General features: G+C 37.7%; 1 protein-coding gene across 2 annotated transcripts in view; it reads right to left on the reverse strand.

The window, feature by feature from the left end:
* LYRM4 (LYR motif containing 4) overlaps nucleotides 1–20,520 on the reverse strand; it is a 96,016-nt gene that overhangs the window by 63,791 nt on the left and 11,705 nt on the right. For both annotated transcript variants that reach the window (XM_050892738.1, XM_050892737.1), the window contains exon 2: nucleotides 8,159–8,279. In XM_050892738.1, coding sequence (XP_050748695.1) covers nucleotides 8,159–8,279 — 121 coding nt within the window. The remainder of the gene's footprint in view (nucleotides 1–8,158; nucleotides 8,280–20,520) is intronic.

Genomic DNA, 20,520 nt, shown 5'->3' on the forward strand with positions numbered 1-20,520 from the left:
ACAAAACCAGTAGAGCTCTGAATTTAATGCCTCCCCATTTCAATTTCAATTTCAAGCTTTCTCTTGTTTACTAAAAGACAGGTATTAGCCATCCTATGTTATACCTTCCTCCACCTGCATCTGTGTCTCTTTGCAAGTAAAGAGCACTGAAACTTAACATATGTTAAGGATTTCTGTTGCTTTCTTAATCATATTCTTCCTTGTAAGCTACTGTTCTAAAAGAAGAAATATACAAATGTATATTTCTTGAGTTATGTTTTCAAATCACAGGGAAAGTAAGTGCAACTTGAACATAACAAATAGAATTTAAATGGCCTTGAGGAAAAAAAAAATATCTAAAAATATCACCCCAAAGAGCTTTGGAATTTAAAAAAAAAAAAATCCACAGAAAAATCCCCCCAATGCCTTCTAAAAACCAAAGTCTACTGATTTAAATTCAGTGTTTGGCTTTGCCACAAGCTGCCAGCATAATTTTGGTAAATGCATGTAGGAAACCAATCCAGTGAGAACTCATGATCTGCTAAAGCAATTAAAAACTGACTACCAGTATTGCAACAGGCTAGGAGCAAGGGAAGTGCATGCCAACCATTTGCTAAATTCTAGATGCCATTGCAAGTATTTAGAAGCGTCTAGATGCTTGATCACCTTGAAAAACTGATACCGTGCAGTGACTTGATAAAACTGTTTTAATAGGATCTTTGTGCATTGTTTGATTATGCCATTCACCTCCTGCTCTTCTTCTGTGAATGAGGCATTTGAAAAGTCTTTCCTGCACCTACGCTTGCTTTAACAAGCTAAATGGCTCGAGAGGTAGGAATAGTTCTCTCTGTGCATAATGTTGGCTCTATCCTGGTTGGAACATGTAGATGGAACTGTAATAAATAGAAATATATGATACTAGTGAAAAAGCAGCAAACTTCCAAGGACACTCCTCTAGATAAGAACTGTAAGTCTGTAATTTTTTGTAGAAAAATGGGTATTTGCCATTGTGAAGCTGAAAAAAAAAAATTAAATAAAATTCAAGGAGCTTCTCAAGAAAAGCAGTAAATTAATCCGTGATTTTAAAACTTCCTTGCGGTGACAAACTTGATAAGATGAAACCACATTAGAGCTCCAACATAACTGGCTGCCAGCAGGAAAACGTGATTTGCCAATATCATACATACCTGAACAGTAGTGTGGGTGCTGCACCTCGTACTCAAGAGTGCTTAAAGAGCTTTTCCAGCTATTCTTTCCTCTTGGCTTCAAAACTGCTGCTAACATAATCAAATACATTATACAGTATTTTGCAACCTTCTTACATATTTGTAAAAATTAGACAGAAATATGACTTGTAGCCTGAAACTAAAACTAGTATTAAGAGTTTTCAAAATAAACCTTCTCCTGCTAAGAGCATCCAGCCTACAGTGCTTTGCAGTATAAACACAGGCATCTTCAGATACACAGAATATTTCTTGAAGGTTGAGAAGTTCCTTGAGACAGTCAATTCCAATGTCACTTACAACTGTGTAAATTGGTACCAGTCCCCTGAATGCTCAACAATATGCTTTCAGTCCAGAAATACATACGCCCTGGCATTTACTAATTTACCTGCTATTGCTGCAAATGAATCACAGGATTGCTAGAACTGAACTATGGAAAACAATGGGAGTATTTGCTGATAAAGCCACAAAGGATGAGCAATAAAATCCAAAGGAGGTGCAGTAAACTAAGGTACTTCTACATTTTGTTTTTTAGAGTAATTATAATTGAAATTGCTTGTCTTGCTAAGATTTATTAAACATGCTTTAATATTTATACTATTTTGATTAACAGAAATAGGCTTCCTTATGCTGTGGCTATATCGTTACCAGTTCGTAATAATATGAGTGCTGCATTAGTACATTCATTCAGTATCATTGCCACTTCCATTCAACTGTTACTTGAATCTATGTATTGCTAAGATGAGATACTGCTAATGAACACCTCAAGAAGGTGCAGTACTTGGCTACACACAGCTGCACTGGCAACTTGGCTTGCTAGAAAAAAAGATCCAGAAGAACTGTTCAACTGTTCTTGTTTTACACAAACTTCAAAATAAGATCGTACTAATCATTTTTACTAGAAATGGCAAATATGGAGAAACACAAGAATATGCGACCAAAATCTCACACTAAGTATGACACAGGCTTTTACCAAGGCATAGTCATGAAGCATTTCATTAAAAGAAACAGAGCTAAAGTCACTATAATCAATGAATATTGCAAGGATTAGAATGTACTTACAACATGCTGCAAACACGAAAAATGCTGCAAGTACTCGATATTTATCATTATCAGTGGAACCTTTTTAATAGAGCTCTCATACTTTAAAACCAGGTTCCTTCATTCTTCTACACATCCGAAGGGAACAGCAAGAGATGCCAAGCCTGATGAAGAACAACTCAAATTCAAAAGAAAAAGAAAAGTTCACCTGTTCCTTTAGAAAATGCTGATGACCAGCCAGCTGTAAAGGAAGCAGATCCACACATCCTGACTGTCTAACCGCTCATGGTGCATCTCTTGTCTCCCTGCTAAAGGTTTGTGCAGACCATGATTCTCATCAGTTTGGATTATTTAAAGGAAAAAACAAAGGCCGTGAAATATCAGAACTGTTTTACTGAAGAGTACTGTAGTTGTGTGATGTCAAAAACAGTACAATTGATACTAAAGCCTTCAGAGCTGCCAGGAAAACCAAAATAATCCTTCTTAGCTGGACAACAACATGACTGGTATTTTCCAGCTACAATCTAAAACTGAGGAGAAAGTACTGTGGAGGAATATGTAAGAACGAGATGTCCTATAAATTAAAACAGGGATTTAATCAGAGCACACAGGTCTAATATAACTTTTAAATTTCACTTCTGTATTTTCAGTTCAAAACTTGCGAGACAGCATGCCACAAAGAAAACTAGCGAATACTTCAAAACACTCAGTATTATCCCATCTTCAAAGTGGCTTCTATAAATCTAGAATCTCAGCAACAGCAGTAACATTTCAGGGCAAATTCTTCTACTGCTAACATATTCCAATAGCAATGGAAACTCACAAATGAAGTCATATTAGCATAGCTGGGGAATGGCTGTTACGATAATCCTCAAAGGACCTCAAGACTTAGCCTCAAAACTTCTTAAAACTTTCTATTTCAAACTAACTTGTGACAATGCTTTTCTCACAACGCCCTTCTTTACAGGGAAGGCACCAAAAATTGTGCTGTTTACACAGTATACACACAAAAAAATCTTCACAAACAGTGTTGAGAAAGGAATCAGAGTTGTTCCTTCCTTTAGCCAGACTATTTTAAAATCAAAACCAATAACAAGCAGAGGAGGACTAAGGCAGAGATTAATGTTCCTCCATGCTTTTTCAGCTTTATAAAGCTACTTTTATAACATTCAAGCAAATTGTACAGTGACTGACATGAACAAAATGACAGTAATCTGTCACTATTTCACATTTCCCACTAGGCTGATTCAAATAGTTATTTATGAACCTTACACTTCAATGGTCACTTTCATGACTAAGCCATAAATTAGAATGTAAAGTGAATATAAATTTGATTTTAGAGTAACAACAAATTGTCAAAGTGGGATATTATTTAATTTTTATCGACACACCATGAGAAAGTCAGCAATACCAAGATGTGCTACATTATAATAAACCCCAAACTTAGCAAAAAAAATGGACGCTAGATCTCACGTTTGCTTCAGTGCTTCTGCATTTAAAAATTAAAGCACTTTATATTACGCTTGGTTAGTTTTAAATATAAAGTCTTAATAATGTCAGATGACTTCATTACTTAGATCTTCAATTAAACAGGGAGCAAGAATGAATTTTCTTCCACAAAGCATGATTAAATTTGACAGCAAGTAAATATTAATATGAATTTAGATGCTAAGGTTTTTAATAGTCCTGATGGAAAGCTTATTTTTAAGACAGTGTTGCTATTTTTCCAATATTTATCTCTTGCTTTACAGCTGAAAGTGAGACGACACTGAAACATAATAGAAATGCTGCAAAGAACAGTTCTCAATTTTTCAGATTTTTGGGGGGGTGGGTGGGGAGGTGGGGGAAAGGACTCAGAAAAAAGTAATCCTTATTACCCAAACATCAAGTCTTGCAGGGACTCGTGTCAAAAAATTATCTTGATAAACTAATTTTCTTTTATCTGATTATTTTCTGTTAAAAAGTTCCATTGCCTATTATGTTACTATGTGTGTTACTGTCTGGTACTCCTGCAAACATATAAGATAAACACATACACCCTTTCAAAACTGAATGCAGCATGATTATACTTTGTCTGGAAAATTTCTAGAAGTGTGACACATAAGAGATATTTCAACGTAAGTTTCACTGTTTTAGCAGTGTTAAAAATGGGAAATTGTGTCAGATTCTTTAATATTCCTTACTTTTTAAGTATATTTTTCCTGAAATTCTTACATGGAATGATACCAAAATGTGATCCAATTTAAAACTACTTTAGCTTTAGCAGATTGGTTTCACATCTGGGAGAAACCCCTTAAATAGCTGAGATTTGAAACAACAAACAAACAAGCAAAACCCTGCAGGTTTAGCAATAACTGAGGCCATTCTGCATTATTCTGGTATGTCCCAGTGACAAACTCTCCAAGTAACAAATGCATAACAGAAAGATAGGTACTTAACGTCGTTTGCTTGACAACAGTTTGATTATAATATATTTAAGATATTTGTATTAAACACTAGTTTTCTATGTTTGCAAAACTAAAACATACGTGGAGAGATTTTCATATTCTGAAAATTCAAGCGGTGCTATTCCAGGGAACTAGAACCCTACATGCCCTTTTTGCGTCTGAACATCTTCCCGGTGGAAAAATTCACACCTACATATAAAACATTTTAAAGCAAGATTTATGAATCATGTGATAGAGTGAAATGTAGCTCTCATGGACTTCTCTCAATCTTGAGTCAAAAAAGATTTCTTATAAAATTTCTGTGCCATTACTACAAAGTAGCAAAATGGAAAAAAAAAGTAGCAGATTAAAATGGTTCTGCTGATGAAAAAAGCAGAATCCATGCTAAGAGAAAATAACAAATCTTGTCTAACCTTTTATTGCTGTCATTTTCTTGAATGAAGAATTAAATGCACAACATTTTTACCAGTGCAAAATACAGGCTGGTGTATGAAACAGTTACCTATTGTTCACATACAGGCTTGTTAAGAGATACTTGCGTATGTACAGGCACATGTATATGTTTATGTATGATCAAAATGTTCACTAGCAACCAATGAACGCAAAACGTCCTTAAGCCCAACTACTCCTTTACAAAGGATGGTGAGTGGGTATACCAGTCAAAGATTAGCCAACCCTGCCTGCTCTTCCTACTCTTTCCAAGGCAGCTGAAAGACCCATCTGATGCCGAGAGACAATCTTTAGGCTAAAAGAAAACTTCATAAAAGGTGCAAGACAAGACCCACACCCTAGAAGGAAAAAGAGTCCGCCCTGTCAAGAGTCTGTTTTAGAGAAATGGTATCTTTTTTCAGGGTCTACAGTAACTAGGTAATCTGGGTGTTCACAGGACTCAGACAGGAGAGAGGAGTTTTATTTTAAAATCCGTCCCAGACCTATTATGGCTCAGATGAGTCAGTAGAACCATGTTTTGTCGAAAGAAAAGCTAGAAAGCTTTTATTTTAGCAAGACTTACCCACCATCTGACTTGGAACTGCCTTTTATTATTTAGGTTCATAGAACCAGCAAGAGCCAAATCCTACCCACATCAAGTCCGGGTACCCCAAACATTAAAGTACTACAAATCAGCACCCTCATTTCAGCATCCCAGATACATATCTATAAAGCGGGAACAATATTTCCCACCTATTTCAAGTGCTTTGATAACTTGAAATTGAACTCTTTTCAAAAAAGGAAGTACTTGCTATTATAAAAGAGTTGTGCCAAGTAGGTCCTAGTTAAGATATTTTAAAACAAAAATAAATTTAGTACACTTCAGTCATCCATTTAATGGCAAAACAGTTACTGTGGTAGCCTCACTAATGTTCTCCTGATTTATCAAAGATATAATGTTTACATTCTTACTTACAACCATCATAGAGCATTTTCTGACATGCTGACAGGAATTTATCTTAGCCACAATCTAGAAGAGATTTTCTGCAGCATTTTACTATGGGAGATCCCACGTCCACAAATTGTTACTTCTTTGATGCAGATTTCTGTAAGTGGCAGAATTTGACCCTGTGCATTTTTATCTTTTGCCACCCCTTGTGACGAATGCACTCCTCCTGTTTGAACTAACTCAACTTTGGTCCAGGCAGATGCTCCGCAAGTAGGCCTAACCAAAGTTAATCCTATTGTGTGAGGCTATCAGCGAGAACTCAGCACCAAACCCAAAAAATATCAGTTTGGCTGGAGATTGGGCTGATAAGCAGCCCAAACTGCATTAACACAGCAGAAAATCTGACTACAAATCAACCACTTTATGCTATAAATATCTACAGCCATCAGGGTCTGTTGAGCTCTCCCTCCATAGCATCTGGCTGTGTGGCGATCTCCCCTTGAGTAGGGACTCCTCTCAAGGTTACCCCTCAAGGCTGAGAGATCCCTTACCTGACACCAGACATCGATGGGTTGGTAAGTGATGTTTTTTGCATGCATGTAACATTTAAGATACGTATAGTAAGCTTAAGCAATAAACTTTGTATCTCAAACTAACTTTAAGTGTAGTAGAGTATTGACTGCCAATCTATCTGTACTTATTAAATATTTTGCATACCTAAATTTACTGATTAGAACTCAATAAACTACTAGCTCAGATCAGCCTGAGTGATCTCTGACTCTTCTCCTGCAACATCCCCTCTTCATTGTCTTCTGCAGCCTCTAATACTTCCCTGGAGAATACTGGACATCTAGGCTCTCCAAGATAAAACCTCAAAAAGAAGAGCTGAAAATGCTACCCATCACCTACAGATATGAGAAAAAACACCCCAACATTTAAATATGATTGCATTGAATCAATCCAATCTGAATTGCTTCTTTGAGAAACACTTTTAAAATACAAAAATAGCAGGGTTTGGGTTAAAAAAAGATAGCAAAGCTAAGTAGCACAAAACAACATCTGTTCCTGGGAGAAGAAATTCCAAAGAAATAATTTAACTTGCACCAAAATATTCATACTTAATTGCCAAATCAAAGGGCCCAGCTTCCTACTGAAATAAGAATCCAGCTAACTGACCTGCTGGTTGTTAAAAGACTCATGTTAAAACAGACCATGAAGGAACAGGTGCACATATTCATTCGATATTTAATAAAAGTACTACTGAGCTCTGATTGGTGTCAGTAAGTGCAGATTTTGCAAGGAGAGACAGTTTAAGCATTGCAAGTGCCTTTAGAGAGTTCAGGCGTAGAAGCTTGCCTTCCTCAAATTTCCAGTGGTCACTGCAGATAGACAGTGAGTATGTATGAGAAGTAATAAAGTATCTAAAGTTCAACGAAGTATAATTCATGTCTAAATAATATGGTACCCAGTGGAAGGAACAGAGATGCTATAAATGCTACTCAGACAAGGTCAGAGAAAAATATTGCCAGTGACTCAACTTCTTCTAAAGAAAAATCTATCACCCTGCTTGGACACATTTAGCCAGCATTTACTTAATTCACTTTAGGATTTTTTGTTCTGCTACTGTTCTAACATCGTATCTGGAGGTGGGGAAAAACACACATGGAAGGCAAGACTACTTGGAGTGAATATACAGCCAGTCTTCTAAACCTATGGTGGAAGGAGGAAAGTGTGAGGAAAGGAATCTAATACACATGAGCTAGAGGAAAAAGATTCAAAGGAAAATTAGGGCAGAACAGAGAAGCAGAGTGAAGAGACAGTACAACAAACAGCAGAAAAGGTAGTGGAAAAGCACATAAACTTTTGACAGCAAGGCCTGTTCTGGTTAATGGAACAAATATCCCTAAATCTCCTATTGCAACCATCATGGATAAATGCATGTTTCCCCCCCTCTGAAACTCAGATATACACAAACTACTGTTCATCCAGAGATGCTTTGAGCAAGGATCTATTTTTTCCATCTGTAGTGGCATAACACAGTTAACTGAGGAGTGTACAAATCTTACATAAAATGAGAGCAATAAACATACCTGCCGATGAATAACCTCTAGGTTTGCTTTGGCTTTATTCACTAATTCTTCTATTTTTTCAGAATCCTTTATATTCTTGTTTTCTCTGAAGGCATCTCTTATCCTTCTGATGGCATACGTTCTAAACACAAACAATAAGATGATGTGTATTCACAGATGTGCCACAGTTTATGACATTTCAACATTCTTTAAAACATTCTGATTTTTTAAAATAAATATACATACAAACACATATATATTTTGCCCAGTTTTATACATATATCTTTTTATTCAGAGCCTTGTCTTGCCTGAGTTGAAACAGTGACCAGATTCTTCAATTAAAAAAACAAACAAACAAACAGAAGGGTTTTACTGGAAGTTATTGTAGAAAAATTTCATATTCCACTTATCAGTCCAGTCCTTACTGCTTGTTATTGCTGTAAACATGCTGTTGGATGCCCGGCATGGATACTGCAAAGCTCAAAAACATAACAAAAAGCCTAAGAACCAAAAAATCATCCCCCAAATTATTTTGAATTAGTGCAACTATTCTTATTCTGCATACTCTAAAGGTCATTGAGCTAACCACTAAATACATTATACTTTATTACTAGTTCTGACTTTGTAATCTAGCAGTCAACAAAGGTAGACTGATGGACCAACCATAACAACAAGGGCTCCTTCCCTGTCACTGCTTTCCTCTCCTGACAAAATATATTTCACCCCTCAGTCCAACACCTCCTCATCCATTTCCCCACTAAGAAGCAATAACAGGACATGATCTCTGCAAGTAGGAAGAGGTTATGATCTTTGCTTTCGGAGAGGAAGGTCCAAAGCTGCAGCTATCTCCGAACTTCTCCCCTTTCTTTTCAACCCAGTAAAGAACCTTTATGCAGTCTGTAGTGTACTGCTCAATAAAAAATAGGGCCAATTTCAACATTAAAATAAAATTTTCAGACTGAGCAGTAGATACTTTCATTACACGTGTGCTTGGGAGGCGAAGGAGAAATGGCAGTAAACTGATCCTGCTCAGCTATCTTGATAAAGTCCCACTTCTCTACCACCACATCACATCAGTATCATTTTTACTACAGAAAGTAAAACTCTATGTGCGGTGCTAGAAGGAAAAAAAAGGCTGCTGCAAACATCACAAATAGTGTAATATTTCAACAACCGTTTTCCATTTTGTATAAAAGTGAAACACGAGACACAAAATTGTCTGAAACATGATCATAAAAAACTCCAAAGATGATGTTGAAAAATAAAAATATTGGGGGAGGAGACTGAGGAGAGGAGAGGAAGAAGAGGAAAGATGAATAGCCAGCAGTACTCCGTGCCGTTAGATGGTGCTATCCAGCTCCTAATGCAGCCTCCACCAGCCAAGTGGCATATTTTCTCTTTGAGCTCATAAATAATACATTTCAGTCACAGGAATCAGGATGGTTATGGAGTGCCGCCCTGCTGCCGCACACCGGCAGATGGTGCATGCTTTTAATTAGGGCCTGTTCACCTATAATGTGACACTGAGGTGCGTGAGTGAGTATGTGTTTGTATGTGTGAAGTTAATAGAATGCATTAAAGATGGAAGCTCATTCTCATCTGCAGCTGCTGTCCTAGCAAGATTTGAAGGGGAAGCTGCTTATTTCTTCTAGAAAAGAAACAACTCCAAATCATTAAGATGTAGTGTAATTTTGTTGTTTGGTAATGGATGGATTTCAAATCACCCCACATACATATGTAGGGTTAAACTGCAGAAACATACAATATTTTCTGCAAGAAAGGGTTTCCAAAAGATACAAGGACCTAATATAGATATATATATTTTTTTTTAGCTTAAAAGAAACAACAACAATCACCAGCAAGTATCCATTACTGGGTACAAGTCTTTCAAAATGAAATACAAATGAGTAAATGTTATCTAGATAAAATAGATGGGACTAAAACAAATTCTTGTTCAGTATAACACCTACAGACTGTTTGTTTTGTACATATGGTGCATTAATTGTTCCATTTTCTCTCTCTTCCTCTCATTACACCCAACAGTTGTTGAGAAAGAAAAGATACAGACTTAGAAATCATCATCAGACCAGTTTTTATCTATAGTCAGAAAGTTGCACTGTTTTTTCCTTTTACAATTTCTTTAAGCCTTTATGAATGTTAACACCCAAATGAAGTTATTTTACATAGGCTTTATCACAATCTTAATTCTACAGCTAAATCAATACATCTCCAGTATTCTCTAAACACACTTCAAAGACTAGCTCTGTATCCTGGTACTTTTTACTAAGGTTACATTGAGATTCAATATATCACTTAAAATAAGGATGAGCTGAACTCAAAGCTCAAACCCAATACTATAATGCCTGTAAAACATCCTTTCTTCCCCATTGAGAGGTGCCAGAGGAACATTTCACCAACACTCAAATTCTTTCAAAATTATGTAAAAAGTGTTAAGTCAAGATATAAACAAACTGGCAGTTTTGAGGTTTTGTTGTTTGTGTTCTTTAAACAACATCTTTTATATGCAACGATGGTTGTGAGCAGTGTCAATTCCAAACCTCAATACTCTCTACACTTCAAGAGTTTCTGACTGGAGTATGTACTAAAAGCTAGTACTAACATTAGGGCTGTGATACTGCTACAATTCCATGAACAACCGAGCTCTTTTGAAAGTACAGTAACGTGTGTAGCAACATGTAGTAAAGATACACATGCTATGAAAAGAACTTCTTCATTCAGACATATATATGTTGTTTTTTTTAAAAAGCACTACTCCAAAGATGATCTGGTTGATGAACAGACTGGTCAGCTGATCAGCTACTCTAATGGTATGTATTTTAAGTTCAATAAGTATAAACACCAAAAGCAATCACGTGCCATTTGAAGGCACAGCTCAAAACGCCAGTGGCAGAGAATATATGGCTATCTTCATAAAACTTTACAACATTAACCTAAAAGAAGCACTATCTGAAGACAGAGTGACAGATGAAAAGCACACTGGCAAGTGAAATGGTTGCTGTACCTTATGGATGATTATTTACCCAAGCTGGCACAAAGGAACTGAGGGCATACAGCACTGCAACAATTTTAAGCCAATGTGAGTGAAGAGGAGCTGCTGCAATTTTGCCACTCTCTCTGGTAGGCACAAGCCCTCCCTCTGTCTCCTTCAGACCAGCACAGCCAGCCTGATATTTGGCCCTGAGGTGAGCCAGTCCAACCTGGTAATCTGACAGAAGGCCAACCTACTAAAAGAGCTAACTTCTTTTTTTGTTGTTTTGGGTTTTTTCTGGATTAGCAAGCTCCATTGGCTCTCCATGGAACTGGATGAGCATTAGCGCTGAGGAGGAGGGAATATAGCAGTACTGATTTAGATAGATACAGTTTGCGATAGATCCCACTCAGAGAGGCTGAGCAAGTTGCATAAACAAAGGGGACTCTTGAGCGAGAACGTACCAAGCAAGCTCTCCAGAGAACCAGAATGGGAAAGCAACTGTGCATACAGTACACTCAAACAGCTCCTATAGACCTTTGGGAAAGGTCCTAGGAATGCAACAGTGTTCATTAAGAAACATCATTGCAAATGAAAACTCAAACTGCATTTCACAATCTACTATTTTTCTCACCGTTCTTTGGAAACAGATACTGAAAAATGGCTGAAAGACGCAACGAGGCATTTTCTTTTCTTTTTGTCATCCAAGCGCACTGAAATTTTAATAGAGAACGCCTTTGATTTTATCTTCTGCAAAGACCTTCTAGCGAGCTAGTGACAGCAGGACCCAAGCAAGAGTGTACAGTTGAATATATTCACTCATCGCTCTCTTACATATGCATACTCAAAACACTTTTCGTGATCCCTACTTATGTGCATCTGTCACACAATTAACTCCCAATTAAATCAAAAGTATGTACTCAATGGGTAATAGACGCAGTGCGATGGCTTCAGACCAAAGCCACTGGCAGGTGGATGGCTACGCAAGGTAACAGATGCACATCAGTAGAAAATAGAAAGAGTGGTTGGGGGTTAATGCGAGAGCAATGCCAGGGCCAAAACATTACCACAGACTCACAGGGAACAGGCACTACCTACTAACGTTAAGAGACAACAATGCCCCCAAATAATAGTAAAAACCACAGAGTTACAGTTAGAAAACAGTCTTCTTCCTAATACTCAGTCATTCACCTCTACCTTCAAAGAGTTCATCTTTTTCTTTCCCTGAAGCACAATTGAAAACCTAACATGTGTCCTCATAATAATGAGGCCTACAAGAAGCAAAGTCTGAAACAACGGCTATTAAGGAAAAATGAAATTGCAACAGAGGCAATTCAGAAAATAATAGCTGCTTGGGGATTTAGATATTTTTGTTTCAAAATGTTTACTTATGTCATGCCTGACCAGAAAACAAAATCCGTTTCCTTTTCAAGTCTTCACTCTCGTGTCTTTGTGCTCTGCTAAATTAGAGTGTAAGAAAGGAAGCTGAAACACCGTGCAGACATACTTGCTTTTAAGTAAACAGTACTATGCCTTCAAAATAAACCTGGCCAAGCAATGTTTTTCTCAGCACCACTTTGCATTTACTAGTATCACAACACACTAAAGGTTTAAGTCATCTTTCCAAGACAGCTTTACAAACATGTTGACACCTTGTCTTTGTGATTGTGAACAAATATAATGTATTAATGGATCCCATCAGTTATAGGCAACATACTGCGAAACATAACGACTATTACAAATTGTAAGTCATTGAGCATGTATGCAAAGATAGAAGGATTGTGGTACACAAGCTGTGCAAGCAAAACAGATTACAAGGGAAGAGGCCAGCAGGTTAGAATATTCAAGACTTTCAAAAAAGGTACAAAGTAAAAGGTATTTTTCTGTATTAGCTTAAGTTGTATTTAATAAATTAAGGCAAGTAACCAGTAGCCAACCTCTAGGAAGCCCACTGTGGTTAATAATTCTGAAATGAAGTATACGATGCTTTTATTTAAGGACACAATGTGCAAAAGTGAGATACTGATTTACAATACAGTAATATTACATCAAGTGAGGGATCCTTTTTATAAAAAGTCATTGTTTCCTTTCACTAAATATATTTTCTTACCATTTCTCCCTTCCATTTAACATCTATTAACTTAAGGTAGCGACAGAGTGAATTTTCAGAATTTCCCATTATTACTAGCAAAATGTGCACCAGATGAGAGTTGCCTAACTGAATTTGCAGAATTACATATAATTTAAAAATGGAAAGTTTTTATAATAAAAAAAATCTGCAGAAAAATCATTTTAGCTTACCTTAAACTTTTATTAGCATTAGTGAGGATGTCTCCACGTACAGAATTACTTCAGAGGGAATGATTATTTTTATATATATGTGTACACATACATATATATGTATGTATTTACATTCTTTTTTCCTCTATAAAGGTCTCATTACAAAAGAGCAATAAAGGTGAGGCAAAAGCTGCATGCAATTACCATTTAACACTAAAAAAAGAAACATTTGACAACAGATGTGTGTTTGAGACTGAGAGGTAAGTACTTCATAGGGAAGTAGTTGTGGCTTGTCTAATTAAACACAGGATGAACAGAAGGGTGTGAATGCAATGTTTTATCAGCAAGGTGTTCCTCAAACTCCATCACTAGACACGTTTTCAGCACTGCCACCTCAAGTTACAGCACAACAACAATGACACCTGCCTGTTTTCTAAAATCAAAGCAAAGCTTATTCCTCGAACGAGGATTTGCTTGGGGGAGTGGGGGTGGTGGCTGGAAGCTGCGAGGGGAGGAGAGAAGAGTAAAGAAACAGAAAAATTAGACTGTTTAACCCAGTATTATTTCCTTGAATTTTCTAATCAGAGTCCCTAGACAGTCTTCACAAAAAGCCTATAGAATGAAACCTACGAGACACTACTTGGTTTCTCTGCTAAATACAAAATATGAGTTCCAATTGAATTGCCAAGAATTATGTCTGGAAGAGAACAGCACTAGAGACACTTTATGAGAGGATTACCCAAAAAACCAGAGGGGAGGGATAAAAATTGACAAACATTAAAAAACACACTTGAGAGCTGGTGACTGTGAGCCAGTGCATATGATACATGCTGTATGATCAGATACAAGGATCTGTAACTTAGTTCTAAAGCAAATCTTGCTACTTTGTGTCCCATATCTCAAAACTTCTAATAAAAATGTCAACCTTCTCTGTGCAAGTTGCCCTAGATGAGAAAGAGAAAAAGCTTCTAATATGCATGCCTATTTCAAAAGAGTTTCCTTTCATTTTCTTTAATCAATCTAAAAACTGAAAATGCCGAGAGAGAGAGAGAGAGAGAGAGAGAGAGAGAGAGAGACAGAGACAGACTTGTGGCTGTTTTTAGGAAATGGAGGACTTTTTTTTCTGACTGTATCCTTTCATCAGTTTGTGCCTGTACCCATTTCAAAGAAGAGAGCATGGATGACCACCCAATCAACAGGATGACAGAATCATTCACATTGGAAAGCAGCTCAGGAGGTCTCTAGTCCCACCTCCTGCGGAAAGGAGGGTCAGCAATGGGATCAGACCAGGCTACTCACAGCTTTGTCCAGTCAGGTCTTGAAAACCAGGATGGTGACTGGACCACCTCTCTGGGAAACACAGTCAATTGCTTGGCTGTCCTTGTGGGGAAAAAGCTTTTCCTTAAAGGCAGTCTGAAATCCTCTCTTCCTTCACTTTCCATCTGCTGTCTCTTGTTCTCCTGCCAGGCACCTCTGGATACTCTGAGGTACTGGCTGCTATTAGGTTCCCTCAGCGTTGTTTCTTCTCCAGGCTGAACCACCCCAGCTCCCTCAGCCTCTTCTCACAGGGCAAGTGCTTCAGCCCCCAACCACCTTAGTGGTTTCTGCTGAGCTTGCTTCAGGTTATCTGTGTCTTTCCTGTATGGGGGGTGGGGTGAGGGCAAGACTGGATGCAGTACTCCAGATGCCAGTCTAACAAGCACTGTGTAGAGGGGGATAATCACACCCCTCAATCTGCTGGCTGAGCAACTGTTGATACATCTCAGGATGCTCTTGGCCTTCCTTGCTGCCAGGGCACACAGCTGGCTGTTTGCTGGAATCCCTAGTCCCTTTTCAGCAGAGCTGCTCTCTGGCCAGTCAGTCCCCAGCCTGTTTTGTGGCTGGGGCATCTCCTTCCCAGGTGTAGAACATTGCACTTGTCCTTACCGAATTTCATAAGGTTGCTGTTGGCCTTTTCCTTCAGGCTTCTGAGGTGCCTCTGGACAGTAGCCCTGCCCTCAAGCACATTGGCTCCCCAATTTGGTGTCATCTGCAGACTTAATGAGCAAGCACTGTTACTTCCTCTGGGTCATTGATAAAGATGTGAAACAGAATGAGTCCTACGATCAACTCCTGAAGACCCATTAACTACCATCCTCTAAGCCCCAGCATCCAACCAGTCTTAAAGGTGCATGGTTGCCCACCCATCCAGACCGTAACACCCTAACTTTGATACAAGAATGTTGCGGGAGTCAGTGCTGAAAGCCTCCCTAAAGTAGAGCTAAACGACATCCACTGCTCTCCCCTTGTTCACAAATCCAGGCAATCATGTTGGTCAGGCATGATTTACCTTCAGTTCCCAAACACCTCCTTCTTCGTGGTCCCAGAATACTATCAGCTTTATTCACAGTTAACTATGATTATTTCAGCAGTTCTTTGAAACATCCATTTTTGTTGCTATACTTCTAAAAATAAAAACAGTTATTGGCTTAATTCTAAGTGTAAGGAAACTCTGCAGAAGGGATTGCTTTTCAGAAGGTCAGGGTTAAAAGAAAAAAGGAAAGATGTCCAAATGCAAGTGTTCTTTTAATCTTAATTGGAGTTGCAACTGCAATGTTATATTGCAGAAGAGGTTAAAGAAGAGGGTCACCAGTGAAGGACTCAATCGAACAAGTTGTGCAATTAACGAGGCACCGGGCAAGGATGTGCTGCAGGAACTAGAAGCAGAATTTGCCACAGATGAAAAGTGTCCTGACGGCCTGAAATGACTAATAGCTCTCTGCCAAGCTTTCACTGCCAAGACCCTGCCAACTGCTCACCAGGACACTCGAGTAGCTCAGCAGTCCAGTTACCAGGTGGGTAATGCCTTGAAACCACAAGTTCAAATCCTGACAAGGCTGATTTCTCTCTTCTGCCTTTTGAGGCAGATATACACCGTTCCATGTGCTATTTCTGAACAGTTCTTAAAAAAGACCTGGCCTGCTGTGAATTGCCATAACAAATTCCATTACACTTCTCTGGAAGGATTATAGTTTTAGTCCAATGCTGTGGCCAAAATTTCTCTCTTCAGCATGGCTAGAGGTTACCTTCCATTCTAAGAAGAGACATAGTTTAGCTTGTGACTTGGGTACCCTGAAGAGGGCTAAACGTATTGTGCCTCTTGGTGACTGTAACCGTTCATTTAGAAACCCACTGGGTGCTAAGCAGCCTCGCTGGATGCAAGTATTTCCTACTTGTCAGTGGAAAATTATTTTTCTTTGATGAAGCAATAATGCTTAGGTTTTATTAATTAAGCAACAAAGCATAAAGCCTTGGGATATTCTAGCTTCTTGGACTGCAGTGTGGGTGGTCTGGATGATGATGAGATTTTGATAGGACATTTCTGAAGCACAGCATTATTTCTGAAACTAAAGATTCAGATTTAATAAATATCTAGTTACAGTATCCATATTATTCTTTTAATATGGAAATGATAAAAATGCCAATTCCTTAGAAGAGAAAAGGAGTCGAGTATCAGAAATATGTTGACAGCATACAGTTTTAAAATAATAACTGAGATATTTTGACTTATGAAAGACTTTAAGAAACAGTTCTCTGATGCTTATCTGAGGTGAAGCTTTGTTGGTCATTTTGACAGGCTAGTAATTTTGAGTGTACAGAACAGACTCCTAACAAAGTTTTACTTTGCAAAAGCAATCCATGGATTCTAGTAATAGAGACGACTAATTTTGCCTCTTGATTTTTGCTCGTGTAAACCTGTGTTTTTTGAGAAAGAAGAATTTAAGCATCATAGGTCCAAAATGAATCTAGTAAAAGAAATTACATTGAAATTAGGATCCAGTCTTCTCATGACAAAGACAACAATAAACCATAAACATAATTTACTAAACAATCCATATGAAGTAACAGACCACCTGTTCTGTCTGCTTCTAGACAACGCACTAGAAGTTACAGGATTTGAAATATTGGAGTTATTCTCCAAACTTTATCCTCTCTATCAGCTTTACAGCTTATCTAAAAATCTTTGTTTCTTATAACTCAGTCAGTAGTGACAAACATCCCCCACTGGACCTCCCATCACCATATGGCTCAACGACCTTCCCTCATTTATAGCAAAGCACTGCATGTTTAGTTTATCAAATTTGCAACATCAATTTTGACAACAATGGTGGATATTTGAAATTACAATGTAATACTTAGCAGCATAGAAAATTCTAATATATGCAAAGCTTATTAGTCAAATCTAGAGCTTAAAAAAATCAATTTGGAATGCATAACACAAAATCACTGTCCTACTTTGTGCGTACAGCAGAGTACTGAATATTACTTTTAGACATTTGGGATTGTAAATACGGTGCCTTTGGACAATACATGAAATGTCTCAGGAAGCTCAGATACAGACTACTGTGATTATGTTACCAGAGGCTCAGAAAAAAATAAATGCAGGTTGTTTTGTACACTATGAATGCTACCTAAGGCACAGAAAGTCAAGTGAACTAGATCTTTCCTTCTGTATTTTTTCTTAGTTACAGGATATGGAAGTCTTCACAAGCTTTACAGATGATAACACTAACACTAGAGATGGGGCTGAAAACCTCAGCCTCTGCCAAGAGTAGAACTGTAACGCAGAAACGCAATGGGTACAAACTCTGGGTGTCACTTCACCCCCACGGGAAATCAGATGCAGCTTCTTACACGATAAAGGAGCAGAAGGAACCATGGGTGAACAGAGGCAAGGTTTGAAGGGAGAAGAATATTCTGCTCGGCAAAGCTGAGTGACTGGTTCACTCACAGGCCATGTCAGAGAGGCAGATTGGAGGTTTTGAGGTAGGCACAGCTGATCTTCACCCACATAAATTACATAGCACATCTATGCACCAGGCATAATGTGCCCAAATTATCCACCATGGCTTTCTGCACTGTACAGCTCTGCACTTCTTGTACCTCCCAGGTGCTATCAGCACAAATAAGCATTGAAAAAAGCCAGACTCTTTGCAGGCTAGTTATGGAACAACATGCCCACAGCTTTTGATCTTTGGAGCATAATGATGATCAGCTAAGACATACCCGAGACCTCCGCTAGCTCCACTAAAATAAATTCAGCTTCTCAGGACCTATATATCCTACATATCTTTCTGGAGTCCAGAAATAACATATGAATCAAAGTAATACTAAATCCTAAGTGAAGTAATACTACATTCTTGAAAGCTACTTCACATAAAAGAAGGAAAAAAAAAAAGGGTTACACCTACTTTCCTATTATTTTTCCTACAGTTACTCTAAAAAACAACGTAGGATGGATGACCTATCTGCCAATTATGAAGCTAAGAGCATCTACCAGCCAAAATGTTTCTTTTGGGCTATGTATGGCCTCTACCTCTAAAATTGTGGTGCATACACTCTGACTCTCCAAACTGTAGATTCCAGCACACAATGCAATACTTTGATCTGACCAGACAATACATAATTTAATATCAGACAGAAAAATGAGATTAAATTTAAAACTTAAGCTATGCTAGTCCAGTGAACAGAAGTCATTCAATAAACCTGCCGACAGATCTTCTGTGCACTGAAGCCATTTAATATAACCACTGTAACAGAAAGGGAGATCAGAAATATTCAGGAAGACAAAGAGAGATATCAATTTTCTTTCTCCAAGAAGAGAAACATTGACAAAGTATTGTCTTTTAATCTAGTCAAGCCTAAGTATGTTAAGTTCAGATATTAAAATTTAAAGGTGAAGATAAAGCTAAGGGAAAGGTCAGTAATTTTTAAAGAGTTTTCCAGTCAACCTCTTAACACTGTCTCTTAGAGGCTAACACTATGAAGGGGGAAAAAAAAAAATCACCTTATTCTATTTCGATAACATATATCTATATATATATTTTCTACTGAACAAGAGTAAGTTCAGACTGGTACATTTGTATATCACAAAAGGTTCTGCATTTCAAGACAAAAATGTGTTACAAAAAACCCCAGAGAGTACTTAATAGCTAATTAAAAGTCACAAGAAAATATTCACTCACATGAGTGATGGTAGCACTTTTTATCCTTTATCTGCAAGTAAGAAAAAAAACCCATACAGCAAACACCAACTCCTTTCCCTCCCATAAGCAAATGGCTGTAAGGAGAAGTTCTTCTCAGATAACAATTACTTTAAATGTGGAATTAACATCTGGCTTAAAACTCAGTAACTCAGATGAGTACTGGCTAAGGTTATTGCATGAGATATTAGGAGAGGAAAAGAGGTATGAAGAGTGGTCTATTTATCATAACAATGTTTTCAGTATAACATTTTATGACCAAGGCGGATTACCTTCCCTTTGACACATGACATGACCTTCCATTCCCCAGGGTAGCAGAAAAGGTTTCCAATCTTGGAACAAATTACCCACAGAAGTTGCAGAAGCACCAGGTCCCTAGCTAATGGTAGCAATAACTCGCACTGACAGAGAATTTCTCCTTCAAGGATTCCAACAAACTGTTGGGAAATAAAATCCCACAATCAAGCCTCAAAATCCATACAGGTTAGTAAGTACTGCCACTAGTTCACAGAACGAGGAGTTCTGTATGAATATATAAGTATACTATACTTATTTGCCCAATGCTGCATCGCTGTAGCTGGAAGAACTATGTTCATCCTATGTTCCCATTGCTTTTGGAGGTGATTGTGAAGGTACCACTACCAGTTTGATAAATATTCACCTTCACATTCAAAATCTGCAAATAATACGCAGCGATTTGTGGCATAAATTGTAAACTGAAAATAATAAATTAACAAATTTAGTAAAAAGTGTGCTCAATATCTCTGGAAATCAGGAAACCTATTTAGACGTCTACACGAAATACATTCCTTATTGTTTTGTAAACAAAACACTTGAACATTTATTTTCATATTGTAAATTAGTCAGGTCAGGGAAAAAGAATTATGAGTGAGACATCTAATTTACTTTGGACAGTGATAAAACTACTTCAATCAATCAATCAATGTTCCTCCCTTCAAAACTAGTTTACATACGAAGACCATTAATTTGAAAACCTATTTGCTAATTTATTGGACTAGAAAAATGCTGTGATATTTTAGATGAGTCAAAGATGTTTTCTGGAACTTAGTAGCAGGTTAGTTTCAAGGCAA

Source organism: Gymnogyps californianus, chromosome 2 (genome assembly GCF_018139145.2).
Source record: "Gymnogyps californianus isolate 813 chromosome 2, ASM1813914v2, whole genome shotgun sequence".
NCBI classification, from domain to species: domain Eukaryota; kingdom Metazoa; phylum Chordata; class Aves; order Accipitriformes; family Cathartidae; genus Gymnogyps; species Gymnogyps californianus.